At 38.9% G+C, this 15,447-nt stretch overlaps 1 protein-coding gene across 3 annotated transcripts in view; it reads right to left on the bottom strand.

Annotated features, from left to right (window-relative positions):
- DPP10 (dipeptidyl peptidase like 10) overlaps nt 1-15,447 on the bottom strand; it is a 454,002-nt gene that overhangs the window by 24,153 nt on the left and 414,402 nt on the right. For all 3 annotated transcript variants that reach the window (XM_042040820.1, XM_042040819.1, XM_042040821.1), the window contains exons 11-16: nt 11,412-11,535; nt 9,240-9,278; nt 8,034-8,141; nt 4,526-4,617; nt 3,050-3,097; nt 2,255-2,376 (exon numbers count right to left, since the gene is read on the bottom strand). In XM_042040820.1, the coding sequence (XP_041896754.1) occupies nt 2,255-2,376; nt 3,050-3,097; nt 4,526-4,617; nt 8,034-8,141; nt 9,240-9,278; nt 11,412-11,535 (533 nt within the window). The remainder of the gene's footprint in view (nt 1-2,254; nt 2,377-3,049; nt 3,098-4,525; nt 4,618-8,033; nt 8,142-9,239; nt 9,279-11,411; nt 11,536-15,447) is intronic.

The following is a 15,447-nucleotide window of genomic DNA, read 5'->3' as shown; positions in this document are numbered from 1 at the left end:
TTCACTAACCCCAAACCCACAGCTTATTTCCTGCTGTATAAAAGGGGAGAACAATTACTCCGTGAACTATCTTATTTGAGTAGAAAGAATAATATCTTGCCAGTGTTTGTGAAGTGCTAAAGGAAAAATCCACAAGCAGTGTGGAAAATAAGTGCAAAGGATGTGCTTGCCAAAACTGAGAGGCTGAGGAGCCAGTCCTCCATCTACCAGGCAAGAAATAACTCCTCAATCAGGAGAGTCTCTGGAGATGGATACAGCTGGAAAAATGAGAGAGATCTCCTGGCTGAGGGAAACTAAGAAAGAAAAAACTATACTAATAAAGGTGCTTGTGAGTAAACAGGAGGTTGAAGAATTGAAACTTACACAGATTGAATCAGTTCAGAGTCCCCCAAGGGTTTTTCTGGGGGAATTGCTTTTGTAACAATTCGGTAAAGGCTTTTTGCTGTGGGAAAATGACTGTGTATGCACGCAGTAGATGTGCCATTTGTCTCCTTGAAGCAGTTTGCCTCATACTCTTACAAGCAGAAGGGTTTTGATACCACTTCTGTGGTGATCCTGCCATCAACTTTGATACTGCCAAATGCCAACCTAGTCCAGGGCCCTGGCACTACACCGGGGCCACGCTGCTGCTGTACCTGCCAAGCTCTGGTGAAACACAGAAGATCCCTGAAAAATCTCCCAGCCAGCAACTATAGATTAATGTCAGAGGTAGGAAAACTTAATGACAGTGGTTTATCATCCCTGCCCAACATCTACAGCTCGGGGTAGTCTACTGCAACGCAGTGGAGTGTAGGTTTAATCCTGGGAGGAAGATCTACAGCCTTCCCAGCTCAGAGAACTGCTAAAGTCACTGAAAGTCATGAGCTTGTGAGTAATCACATGCACAACCCCCTGCTGGCATCCACACTTTTATATCAAAAGAACACGTCAAAAATTACAGGCTGAATATTGCTAAAATAATAACAAGATGCTTTTGGGCCCTAGCACATTGCTGATTCAAGGCAAAAAACTCTTCCCAATTTATCAACCCTCCCTCCTGCAGGAATCTGAGACTTACCCCATAGGGATTACATCAAGCACAAGGGAAAACTCTGCTTAAAGCATGAGTAGCTCATTACTCAGAGAAGGACCTCAAGATTAGCTCCATCACTTCTGCTGCAGATTTGACCCTGTATAAACCACACAGTTTGTATATTCTTCTTCTAATCAGCTACGTACTGTAGGTGCATTTCCACAAAAAAACAACCCCAAAACAACAAAACTGAAAAAAACCTCCTTATTTTAGCCAATATATATTCATAGTTTCTTTGTTTGGATACATTCGATGCTCACGTCAGCAGGTATTTTATTTTTGTGGGGAAAAAAGAAAAAAAAAGAGTTGCAAAAGAAACAGAAAAAACGAATGCATATAAATTGAGCTATTCATATGTATTTCAGATGAATTGTGCTCTACTCTTTGCACTCTGACCTCAGCTATGCAAAAATACTGGGGGGATGGTGTCCAAAAGTTTGCAAGTTTCAAGGACAACAGGTCTACCTAAGTGCTTTATTATTGATTCTCTCATGCTTTTCTGAACCTTTTTTATCACTTATACACCAGTGTTTATTTCCTGTGTGTAGGTTATAAATTTCTCTGTGTGGGATGGTTCTATGTCTTTGTTTATACAGAAATTCTGAAGCCAAATGGTGCCATTTAGTGCTACTGGAAGGCAGGTAACTGTAAAACACAGTGAGTTATTTATTACAATTGTATTGATATAGAGGATCTGTCTTTGGGGATTAAACCAGAGCTGTTTTTTGGTAGATACATACATACACATACATATGGGGGAGTACAGATACACTGCACATCCACATGTACAAACACTGCTACAGAACACAGGCCCTCATTTTTTAACTAGGTGTAGTTGCACAAGATCAATCCCAATACATAAAATAATGAAGCTGTTACAAAAAACCCCACAGGATTATCACCAAAATTCCAAATTTTTTGGTGAAGGATTTTTATTTAGGGTGAATTTAAGTTGATGTCCTTTACTTGTACAGGAAGGTCAGGATTGGAGTGGCTTTCTAACATCACTCGTTATTTAGCTGTTTCACAGAACATCTTTACTTGCAGTCTTGGAATAGGCTCTGTACAGAACTTTGAGTAATCCACTGCTGAGCTAAATGTTAGACTCCAGCCTAATGCCCTTCTCAAGGGAATACATTAATTCAGAAGCAAACAGCATTACACCCCATGAATTTGACTTACCTTTACAGTGCAGGAGAAAATGCCTGTTCATGGGGCTGAACTTTGCACTGAAGTACGTGCACTGCTCTTTCAAGAAGTTACACGAGAGACACTGACGATTCAATGACCCCACTGTTGATACACTGCGAGAAAGAAATGATCAGAAACATTTTACATTGGAATAAAATACAATAAACCAAGAATTAGCTCATCAGAAGTACAGAATTTGTTTTAACCCCCAAACTTGCCAAAATACCACTGGCTCCTTTTGTGCCTGATGCAAACAGTTTCCAGAAAACTCACTGGGCTGCTGTTCCATAAACTGGGCAACGTGGACATGATCCAAAAGCTGCCCAAAGCACCACTGGCACTGCAATAACTCACAGTGCTGTGGGGAACAGCATCAGTAGGACACCATGAAAACCTCACTAACCTCAGGTTTAGGCACTGAGAATGAGGTGAGGTGCTGTGCCCCCACACTTTAAGTTACATGATTAAACCCTACAGATATTTTTATTTAGAAAACTTTGATCACTTTTAAAACACAATCATGTTAAATGCTTGTATTTAGGTTTAACTTTTTAGATGCTGATAAAGGACTAGTGAAGACTGAAGTGGTAAAAACATTTTGTGTTACAAATTTTTACATTTTTTAGAAAATGGAAAACACTGGCAATTTTTATTTTGAAAAGCTATGATTCTTTCCTTGTTACAGCTCAAGCATACTAATTTTTATACAGTATAAATGATTACCCAAGCATATTACTTCAATGTTGGGATGAAGAAGCTGATAACACCGCCCCATGTACTTCTTACCTGTGCAGCTGTCTTCCTCTTGGGGAATCTTCAGTGCTTAAGAAATAACTGTGCCCAAAAGAGGAAAAAAGTTAAACTCAGTTTGGTAAACTGTTTGATTTGGGTAGTGCTTAGAGAAGTGAGAGACACTATAAATAACATTTTTAAAAATTAAAAATTCACAAATATCCCTGAAGATCAAATACTTATGTATAAACCTAAGTTCCAAGATCAAATTTAGGTCCAATATACAGATTAGTTATTTCAGAAGCTATAAAATTTCCTATTAAAACAGTGATGAAAACAGGATTTCATGGTTTTAATTCCTGTCATGCCCAGGAGCTCCAGTAGCAACCAGGACACCTCTCTGCATACTAAAAATACAAAAGTTTCTGCTTCACTCCAAGAGTTTGCAATATAAATCCAAGTAGTAGACAAAGGTCACAATGAAATTATGTCATATATTACAATAAGTCTTATGAGATCTGAAAGCCTTTTTGAGCTGTAAACCAACCTATTTTCATAGCGGAAAGAGACTTTGCAAGAATACCAAGACAAGCCCTTGGTGTTTCCCTGAGGAGATCCCCACAAAGTTTCTGCTTGATAGGCAGAAGGAGGGCAAAGCAATCCCCTCAAGTAGCTGAGACAGCCCAAGTGCAATCTGTCAGCTCTCTGCAGCCTGAGTGCAATCAGACCTCATTTTTTTCCCGTGGGCCTTGCAGAAGTACCAGGAAATTCTCTACAGATGTATTTTCAAAACCGACAGTAAGAGTCGTCAAAAAAGGGTTTTCTCCAGTGGCAATGAGAAGATGGGACTTATTGCAGCTTCAAAAAAGGTCCTGCTCAAATATCACTTATTTTAAAGCAAGTGAGAATTAGACATGCTTGTATATTTTTTGTCATGGACAGATAATGTGAAAATTAAGCAAGATCCACTGAAGCCAGGTGGAGCCTTCAGACATTTTATTCCTATACTCCTCTCCAAAAGCACCAAATATGTGTTGCATTTCCTTCCATTCTGTCACTAAGATGGGCTTGGGAAAGATTTCTCTGTGAGTGAGCTGGGTGAGAATCGGGAATTCTGACAACCTCTAAAAATAATTTGAATTTATGAAGTTGGATCAGATCCCCAAAACTCTGAGACCGCATGCAGTAAAAGTGTGATGTTTTATCAAGTACTCAAAATTTACTGTGACTTCTTATCCAGATTCCAGGAAAGAAGTTACCAAAATATTATTACTGCTGCACTGCGTTGATTCCTTTTACACAGAAAAATACAGAGTCAAGTGGTACCATGGTGTGCTTCTTTCCTTCTGCATAAAAAAGCATTCAGGAAAAGAATGGCAGATGAATTGTCTTACAGCTGCACTTTATGTACTCAGGTGTGTCAAAGTTACGGTAATGCTCAAAAATGAAAGAAATATTGTTCAATTTTGAGTTAAATGGATTCAACTTAAATACTTGAACATTTTTATAAATAAAGAGAACAGTGCTTACATCTTCTGAGTATTTTCATCATATGCCAGGATTTTGATAACTTCCCAGTTCCCCGATGTCAGGTGTCTCACACCGATTTGTTCACTTTTAGCCTGGAGAGAGATGGAAAACATTAACTTTCACCTTGCTACATTTTTCTTTGCCTAGCAGGACTGCCTGCACACATCATTATTGATTACAGCTTTTTAAACTTTAATATACAACGTGACATCTTTAAACCACAAACCTCACATTTTGACAGGCCTGAACTTCACTTATCCTTTCCCTCCCATGTATAAGCCTATCAAAGTCATTAAAATAATCTCGGTTTTCAGCGAAATTTTTCTTTCAGTTGCCCACATGTCAACAAACAATAGAAGTCAGGATGCAATGCAGGTAAAACCAACTCTTCAGCTGGAAGTTGCACCAGACTCCTCATCAGACATGAGTTAAAAACAACAAAACCTGAAGTGAGAAGCTCATCTGAGGGTGTTTCCTAGTACAAAAGGTAAAATCGTGGCTTAGGCTACTGAAGATTAAAACTTCAACCCTCACAGCTTGGACATACTCTATGTGGTTTTTTTCTGTATTAGGGTTATTATGCTTGGTCTGGATATACAAATTCTTAGTTATCAAATTCAAGACAAACTTTGTAAAGAAAAGGGGTGATATTTCAGAGGTGATACTCAGTGGTTACAAGGCCTACAAGAAGTCATAAAGGCAAAAAGGTTGGCTATTTTTTTTAATCCATGTATTTCTGAACTGTACCCTGAGCTCCACATCAACAGCAGCAATAACTAAAAAGCAGAAAATGCTCAAGAATGCATCTAAAATATGCTGGGAGCTGGCAAGGCAGAACCAAGTCCCTTAGAACTGAACTGTTTCCTAACAGATCCACAAGGAAAGAATGATGTAGCAACTTTATGACAAGCCTTGCAAGTACCAAATGAAACCAGGATATCGTGCTAGGTGCTGTACATATGTTTATGATGAGGGCTCGCTGTTCAGGAAGAGTCTGATATTCAGTGCTGTCTCCAGGAATGATTAAAATACATATTAGTGATTTATTGTAAGTGACTATTTCTTCTCTAGAGAGAGAGAAGCTGCAACTATTGAAAGAGATATTTAAATATTAAGATCATAGAATCTAACAGGAATCAGCAATAAAAAGCCCAGCCAAGTGTTAATAAACATGGTTATTTTTCAAGGTTACAGCCATAATACATAATTTATGAAGCTTGCAGGAAGTTATCGCCTTGATCCATTAAAGTTACTTTATAATTCTTATTTTGTGGTTGGAAAAAAAATAGACTTTCTAGAGTTGCAAAACTCCATGAAAGAAATGTCTAGATACCTAAGACATGATTCAATCCTACTTTGAGATTAGTTTCTTTTAAATATTTCATAAGTTACTAAAAGCATTTGAAAACAATAAACCACACATCCAGCCCTCCACATTCAGACAGTAAATAATCCACTGTGATAGACAGTAACCTTTTAGACAGTAACTTCTCCTTGCATGAAGATTTAATTAGATGCCTCTGCTAACTTGCTTTGTGCCATTGACACATGCTTTTCTAAACTGCAAAGAAATGCAGCCTGAGAAAGACCAGCATTTGTTGTAAGATTGAGAAATTAGCATCAGTGATTAAAGTGAGCCATTAAAATTTACTTCTTTATCCCTGCAACTCCACATTGGTCCTGTGTTTTAACTTTCCTGCACACCAAGGCTGATTTCTGTAAGTGGGCTGATGTCTGTTCTGAGCGGCACAGAGAAAGAATGAGAATCCCAGTGCCAAATTCCAGAGTTAGCCTTCTCCACGGAAAAGCTGTGGCCATCTGGGCACTGGTGATCTGCTGACTGCTTTAAATTCTGCAGGGCTGTGCTGCTGTGGCTCTCCCAAGGTGTGACAAACATCTAATGTGACCAAAGGCTTTATGGGCAACGGTTAATATACTTTTTATGCCTCTATGTTTGCTTTAGAAATAATGGACGATCAGATTAATGCAGTGTGTAAAACACAGCATATAAACACATTTCCTGCCCTTTACTGCTCTCTATCAGCCCCATTACCATGCAGAATGTTGCTTACTGATGAATAATGGCTGATACATGGGATATCACATTTCCTTTTTCTCAGGAGCAGCTACATGCTTAAAGCCAAATTTGTCATTGGTGATACCATTCAGATTTGTTCATTCATGCTGATGGCAGGCAAAATAGAAGTATTTTTTAGTTTTGGAGCTGTGCAGTACCCAAGGCTCTAATTCTGCTTAAAAGGGACAGAATACTAAATTCTGAAACATAAGCTTGACTTCAAAAATTATTCTGCTGGAATTAAAAGATGTGTTTAAAACTAGGCACATATTTAATTACCCTACTGAATAGGAGTGCGGTTAATCTTTGCTTAAGTATTTTCCTGAATTAGGATCAAGTTTCCTGGGCTTTTTGTAGCAACAAATGTCAAAGCCTACAAGGTTAAGGCAAATTTGATTGTATCTGTAACCTCCTTGGGAATGTTGCAAGTGAACTTTCAGATCTAGATCATTATTATTTCATGTATTTTAAAGATACTTACTCATACTGTGAAAGATACCAAAATCAGACTTGATTGACTAAATGGTTTTGCTCTGGTGTGAATTTCTATGTGGTTATTATATTAATAACACCTTTACCAGACTGTCATCTGAGTTATTGTTTTCTTTGGGAAATAGAATTTGACATGTCTGTGATCCCTTTTATCTTCACTGACTCTTTCTTGATATATTTACTCTAGTGAATGAGTATCTTTGTTCTCGGTTCTTCAGGTTAAATTTTCATTAAAATTCTTTTGTTCTTGTTCTGTCTGCAGTGAACATATTTCAGACTTAATAATGTTCATACCAGAACACTGTCAGAAAGGCAGGTAACAGAGTTTCCTGGCACCAAGTCTGATATTTTGATGTTTTGGGTACCTTGGTAATCCCTCCTATGTCATATGGCTCTGTTAAAGCACCTGGATTAATGCTCTGATGATTTAAATAGATGCCTTGGAGTGTTCCGTTCCAGGGCATAATTTCCTTTATTAGTTCATCACAACTTCATACTGGTGACCTTCAAAGTCACACTGCAGATTTATCTTCTTTCAGATTCTTCTTTGGAAAAAGTAATGACCCTGGGAAATGGAAGCCGCTGAAAAATGTTGCAAAGGGTAATAAAAGTGTCCCAACTTTCACACAAATTTTAAATTTGGGTATTGCCTCCCTTTACTGTTTTGTGTAAGAGCAGATTTGAATAGACATTTAAAATTATTTATTATTTTAAAATATGCATGTATAGTGTATATAGAGAAGGTAATATTAGTGTTTATTCTGGAAGGAGTTATAAATATGTCCCACTACACTGAGGGATGATCTGGACAGGACAAATGACCATGACACAAGTGCTCTGATTAAACTGAAGTGCAGGCCTTTCCCTGGGCCATGTGTCCTCAGTAAAAGTCCCAGATAAGCAGTAGAATATTAAAAGCAGCCTGAAGCAGAGCCTTACCTGCACACTGAACATGGCTATGTGGTGAAACTCGCCCCGGCCACCCTGCTTCACCGGGACAGTCATGAAGAACTTACTGCCGTCCTTGGAGAAAACGGGTTCTTCGTTCTACAAACGCAACAGTGAGTTAGGCTGGCACACTTTCCATTACACTTCCAACAAAAGATCAGCCCAAGTTTTTTTGTCTCCTTGGTTTTGGTAGTTGCTGGGCTCATAAGTCAATTAAAGAAAAAAGTCCTTGGGTTTTCAGTATGTTCTACTAAGTTTAACAAAGATGTGGTGGCTAAAGCTGAATACGGGTTCATGCCAAGTGCAATCCCATCCTAAAGCATGGGTTACAGCCCTTGCAGAACTCTGCCTCACCATGAAAGCTCTGGTAATCTCATTCCTAATGCAGGGGGACTTTTCAGGACACTGTCCTTCAGAGACATACAAATAATGACAGAGATAACTCCTACTGGTGAGGAGGAGAAGAAAAGTTTCAATGGTTTGGACTCATTAAGTACATGTTTAACACCCACTGATTTTGATAAAATTGTATGAAAAAAATAAGCACATTGAAGTGATACTCTGAATCAGGGTCTTACCACAAATTGTAGCCTGATGTGATACCATCTCTCCATGTCTAACTTTGCACAGAAATGTTAAATGAAAATGGCTTGCTATAAAAGCATAGGTTTTTTTTGTTAAAATGATTTCTCATTTGCACATTGCAAAATGAAGCCTGAAATGTAGCTTAAATAGAATGTGTTTCATCCAGTTATTGGACAGTCCTTCTGAAGCTATGGAAGTGGAATAATTGGCTGACATATTAGTTAAACATATTGTTCTGCGTATGAATTTAGAAATATTTTACTTTCTCATTCCAGTTATAGCCCATATGACCTCTAATCTCTGAACTCCTTCAGCTTTAATTTTGTGAGATCATTTTTCAATCAGAAACAAATCACAGTAAATAGGACATGCCTGGAATGGGATTCATCTGGTCTGCCTTCAACCATCCCAGACTTAGGTAGTTAATCAGCTGTTCATCTAAATACTTACTGAATTGTGTCCAGACAGACCAGAAACTGAAGGGAATATTGCCTCCAAAACCCTCACAGGTGCCTCAGGATTTTATTAGCTTATAAAATAACACACAGTTAAATAAAAATGACAATGAAGCAATTACACATTATGCACATGGAAATGGCATTTATACTGTACCTGTTTAGGAAGCCACAGGTCTGACTGCATTTCATACTTCTAAAAGAAAAAAAAAGGATAAAATTGCTTTTATGGAATAGCTATAGATAAAAAAATATTTCCCACATTCAGCAAAAGGTCTCTAGATATTTCATGGGGGTTTTTTGTCTACTGTGTTACAATCTTCTCGTCTCTTTGCTGGCACTTGCATTGAAACAAATGATAATTTAATTATAAAGTCAGCTGCTTTATTCAGAGTTTTTGGTAGAACACCACAGGGGAACTAAGAATGCCATTTCAGTCCTTTCTGATTAGCTATCAAGAAGCTTTACACAGGCAGTTCCATTTGTTTTTTACCTCTAGGCATCATCTGACAACTGGATATTTTAGGTCCTTCATCAACACTGGGCAAACAGCCAGCATCAAGCTCAAATTGTGAGACCTTCTCAAATCACAATCCTGTGCTTTAATGGGTTGTGGAGTGGCATTAGTGATGAGAAAAAGAATAAAAACAAATTCTTGGGTTTTATTGTTCATACTCACATTTCACATCATGCCATCTGAAAAAAAAAACAAACCCAAACCAACCAAATATCATGCACACATTGCTGGAAAAAGGAATATATAATATACATCAACTGCTGCAAATTGTCATAGTCACAGTGAAGTAATGAAAATTTATTAGCTGTAGAAGAATCTGTACGTATAGGGCCTGAAAAATGAGAATCTGTAGCTATTGCAGCAGCTGGTTTTACACACTCCTTTTTGAAACTGAGGCCATGTGCAGCATCCCATGGGAAAAAAAAAAGGTTTACAGCTGAAATCAAATTGTTTGATACAATGCTAAAGTCTCACAATAAGGCCTTTCATATCCATTAGTGATTTCAAGAGCATCATCTAATCCCAGAGGGTGCAGTGTAGGGACCATCCAGGATGAGACAGGCTTGAGCTGTGCTCACAACGGTGAGACTGCATCACTATCCTTCCTCACCCTCCTAAAAATGTCCTTTGCTGCACTCTAAGTATTCTGGAGTGGGACTTCTCAGTCTCTCTCCTCTACATTATGTCCTGGATTACAGCTCCCTGGGTACCTACTTCAAACAAGTCCAATTGACCTTGGAGCACATAAAGGTTTCCCTCTCAGAAGCAGCTCTCACAGTGGTTCAGGACCAACTTTTTTAATAAAGAGAAAAGGCTCACAGGGACCAGGTGAAAAGCAACCAAATCTCCAGGGTCACAATCTTAATCCATATTTTGGGGATTTATTCATAGTTTCTGAGTCAGGAAAAGCACCCTGCAGTATGCAGCAAAAGAAGAAGATGAGCTTGGAAAAAAGTCTCTAACACTCCAATATGACTGACTTCAGTAGCAGACACTGATGGGAGCCTTTTGACTCAGAGGCCAACATTAATCACTCATGACCATTTACACTGCCAAATTATACCCTCTGCTTTGGAGCATCTGTTGGTACTGATATCAGCATGTATAGAAAATATTTATACTTTTAGCTGATTCTGGGAAGAGATTGTGACTCAGAATGGGAAAGCAGCCAAGTGCATTCAAGATGCAAGATTGACTGTGAAAATGGAGAGATGTAATGCAGGAGTGTCAGAAGTCAGAGTCTGGGTCCAGGGGTGGAATGTGGTTGGATTCAAAGAGAAAAATGTATTTCAGCTTGGCTTACATTAAAAAATGAAACATCCCTGTTGCCTTTCAATTTATTTTTCCCCAAATTTATTAGAGTCTGCTATCAAATTTGAAGAAACTATAAGAGTTTTACGCCTTTTCCTTAAGTATATGTAAGTTGTGAGAGACAGAAAGATCTAAAATGAAACTGCAGCAGGAGAGAGGAAAAACCAGTCAGCTGAAAATATCTGTCAGAGGACAAGCTTGTCACTGCTCTAGCTATATCCCAAGTACACGATGTTCAGCAACTGCCGTTTCCACTGAAGCTAATGAATGAACAAAGCTTAGTAATTCTGAAAATGTCACTCAAAGTTGCTAATTACATGAAATCATTTCACCACATTTGGAATTTTCTCACATCCATTTCCTCCCTGTTGACTAATTATATTCAGCTTGCAACTACTGCATCTGCAAACTGATTTCCAAAAATCTGTTTCTGCTTATGAAAACAAAATGCAGCAGAAACCTTGAAAAGAGACCTTGGGGAAAAAAAACCAAACAACTTACCCTGGTACAAGCCCCAGTTGTGGTTTCACAAACTGTAAGGATGGAGATATTCTGAGCTCTGTTTAACCATCTCACCACAGCCTTGGTGTTGCTTACCCATTTCACCATGGTGATATAATATTCCCTAAGCAAAACATGTGGGGAAAAAAAAAAAGTTCAGATCACTGATGTTTCAGATTAGAATTCAGGAAAAAAACCCCCCCATACATACGGTCCATTCGAATGCTGAATTTGTACTGCATGACCGTGCCAGCACTGAGGGATGGAGAAAATAACCCCAAATGCCCAGCATCTGTGTTCCTACAAGTGGGATGGCTCAGTCCTTCAGTGTGATGTTCCCCTGGGAAATTTCTGCATATATACACAAACTTCACCAACTGTGAAACATATGCTTGCAAATACACATGAACTGTGTACTTTCCAGCCAGCTTAGAAACAAGCACTGAATTTCAACAGAAGCCAGTATTTTCCTACACCAAATACCTTCAGAAGATGCATATTTTTGCAAAAGAATCCAGTCTTACTGCCAAACAAAAAACAAGTTCTGTAATATTAGAGTGCAGCCAGAGCCCACTTCAAAATTACCAAATAACAAGTATTTTATAACAAAACTTCTGGATAAAAGAGAAATCCCTCTCACTACCAGTGTGTTCCTGTTTCTGTGTTAACAAACAGCTCATAATATTGGCCAAATTGTCTGTCCCTCAACAACCCTGGCCAAGCACATGAGGCTTCCTGGGCTCGTGGCATGGAGGATTTGCCTGCCTCCTCCCAAATTCCTGCTGGGCTGTCAGGGTGGGGATGTTGGGAGGAAGACCTGTTGCAGTCTGTCATCCCAGCCCAGCTATTTCCTTCACTCCTCTGCTGGTGGCAGCTGGCAGCTTTCACAGTCCAGCTGAGTTATGTGCAACAGTGGAGTGAGCTTGCCTGGAAACTCAGACCCCCTTTAAAACAAGGGGCTTAGCTTGAATATAATTAGGCTTTTAATCTATTAGTGATAAAGATCTCATTGCTCTTTGACAACAGGCTTTTAATTATACATTCAAAAGCCTCCTTACTAGATCAAAGATGCTGAGCAGCAGCAGCAGCAAAGCTGCACACAGGAGAGGCAGGAGACAGGAGTTCACTGCAGCTGCACCCAGCCCCATCCCACTGCTGTGTTGGCAGAACATACCTGAACAACCCAGCATGCACAGCCTCCTGTGGCTTTCATATGTGACTTCTAGTAGAAAAGATTATTTTCACATGTGGATACCAGAACGATAAACAGAAACGGGGACTCCAAGTGTATCAAGTGTATTCCGAGTCCAATATTTACCTTTTTTTGTTTGTTTGTTTTAACAAATGTTTAGTCTTACTGAGGGGCAAAAATGTATGCCACAAGTAAAACAAGATCTACCACGACACCAGGTGACACAAGCAGGAAAGCAATCAGTTTGTGTCTCCAAGCTTCTCAGGCTCTTCTGCAGTTAATCTATTGTACACACCTCAAGCTTCCTCAAAACCCCACTTTAAAGAGGAAACACTAATTGCATTCTGGACAAAGGACTGAAGCAAAATATTAAATCTTGTTTGCCACTGAAGAAAACACAACTGTACACATGGAATGGAAACACCAAGGGGGAAACAGTAATTGCATAAAATACAACAACGTATCTGCAGGAAGTCTGTCAGTCTTATTGTGGCATTAACAGTACACAGTAGATGGTAAATTTTTCTACATAACAGAAGTAAAATTTATAAGTGTTATTGCTATCTTTATATCAGAATAACCTGAACAAAACTTGGGAAATCTTACCAAGCACCTTTACAGGATCCCTACAAGGAGAAAACTATCTTTTCATTGAATTTATTTAATCTTACATCAAATTCCCAGATGCCCTAAAAATCAGGGAAACAGTTTTATGTCTTCAGAGGTCCTGCACCAGACACAATTTGTGACAAGCTGAGAATTTGAATATTACTTTTTGTGGTTATAACTAACAGAACCTCTTTCCCCTTCCCTTCCCGTATTTATGGTTTCTGTGTAGGAGTGAATCTCTCTGTAACAGCAGTTGGTTATGACCTGTATAATACCTATTTCTAAAATGCTTCTGCCCTGAAAGATCCTTAAAACTATACCTGATAATGAACTATTCAATTTAATTCTGAAATCATGACCTATTTACTAATGACTCAATAATAAATGGATTAGAAAGGCACTGAAATAAATTGGCTGCTAAAGGCAGCTACTACTTTTACTAAAAAAGCTAATACTTAAGGAGAAAAAAAAATCTCCCAACCATTACAAACTTCAAAGATTTCTACACTAGAAAAGCCTGTTTAAAGTACATTTTTCATACCTCTATATTTATTGATATATGAACATATATGGGTTGATAACCAGTGTGGAGACTGCTACTGAAATCCTGAGTCAGATGCACAATTTACAGTAAAACTGACTCACAATTATACAATCTTTCTACCTTTTACAGCATGAAAATTATACCTTAACAGTTAAAATGATGAAGAAACTAACTTCTTTTCCCCAGGTTCAAACGGATTTACTCAGTCTTCTCATGCACTAGCCAGCCAGAATTTTTAATATGATTATTATTTCAATTGAACAACAACAATATCAAGAACTGAAAAATCTGTCAAAGATGCTCCAGAGATTTGGCTTCAGCTTCAAGAAGCCAAAATAAGTTTTAAGATACTAATATTCATACTTGCATCTACTATTACTTTCCATCTGCCAGGGAAACAGAATGAATCTGAAGAACCTGAAGTGAAACCATAACATCTGAACAACATCTACAAGATAATTTTTTCCTTGGGGATTTACACATTGCTTTCTCACTTAATTTCTTTGCGCCTTCTGACACTTAAAGGACAACTTCAATGCCATTAAGGAGAGTGAAGATGCTGATCTTGATGGCAAGAAATCTCTTTCAGATCTTATAGCACTGCTTAAATTAATGAAGGGTTAGCAAGCAGCAAGAGATTTCATTGTTTTTCAGTAGTGGTCCATCAATAGAAAAAAAATACTCCAAAATGCTCAACTCATTCAAAATAATTTCTCTTACTAACACAATTGGTAAGCATTCCAGGTGACACCAATAATTGCAAGGCATAATTCACCAATAAATTATTCCCGAAATAAAGTAGAGTACCTCAATTTGTGTAGAAGAGAGCTACACCAGCCTAAGATTGTTTGTAATGGTTGTGAATAAGTGGCCACTGTTAACATCCTGATTGTTTTGGGAACAATTACCATAAAACACTTGGGGGGTTGTAGGAACTGGAATAACATACGCAGAGGTGGGGTTTTTTCAGCCACAGATTGTTGCAGTGGCTAAGTCCACTTTACATCCCCAAGTTACCCTAAAAGTGATCTCTCCCTACAACACTGTGCTAGAAATTTCTCCCTTTGTCTAGATTCTGCTGGTCACTGGCCCTCTCCCTTTCCCATCCCTTCTCCCATTGGCCCCTGTTATGCCACTCAACCTTGCCTCTGCCCCTGAGCCCTCAGACCATTGGTTTTGGATGCTCTGCCTGCCTTTGGGAGCTCTCGGGATAAAACCGGCGGCGCGGGCTTTTGGTTGTTGTTCTTTCTTGCCTCTGTTCCCTTCGGGGTGCTGCTGTTAGACACCTCAGAATTGCATGCAGAGAACCCTTCTCTCCTCTCTGTCTCTGGTTCGTGCACAGACTGGGTGTGTGAGCGGCTGTTCACAACCTCCTGCCAAGGTGAGGCTGTGTGCACGCGTGGGTGCTGCCAGAGCGCCGCCTAAGCCGTCCATGAGGGACCCAGCAGGGACAAACCTGGCATTGATCCACCAAAGCCCTCATTCAATAAGCGGTAGCTTTGTGCTTCCCAATCCTTCTTACACCATTCCCCACCTGCAAATGCCCTGAGTGAAAAGAGGATGTGGCACTTCTCTGGCCCTTAGACAGCAGCCAGATCTGGATGGTAAAAACTATTGTTTTGTTGTTATTATTATTATTATTACCTTTATTATTTAATATTTTAGGGCTAGAAGATCATCAGTATTATGCT

The sequence above is a fragment of the Corvus kubaryi genome, unplaced genomic scaffold, assembly GCF_017639235.1.
Source record: "Corvus kubaryi isolate FWS band 111438036 unplaced genomic scaffold, C.kubaryi_AGA036_p1.0 37396, whole genome shotgun sequence".
In the NCBI taxonomy this organism is placed as follows: domain Eukaryota; kingdom Metazoa; phylum Chordata; class Aves; order Passeriformes; family Corvidae; genus Corvus; species Corvus kubaryi.
This window is presented reverse-complemented; position numbering and strand designations above follow the sequence as displayed.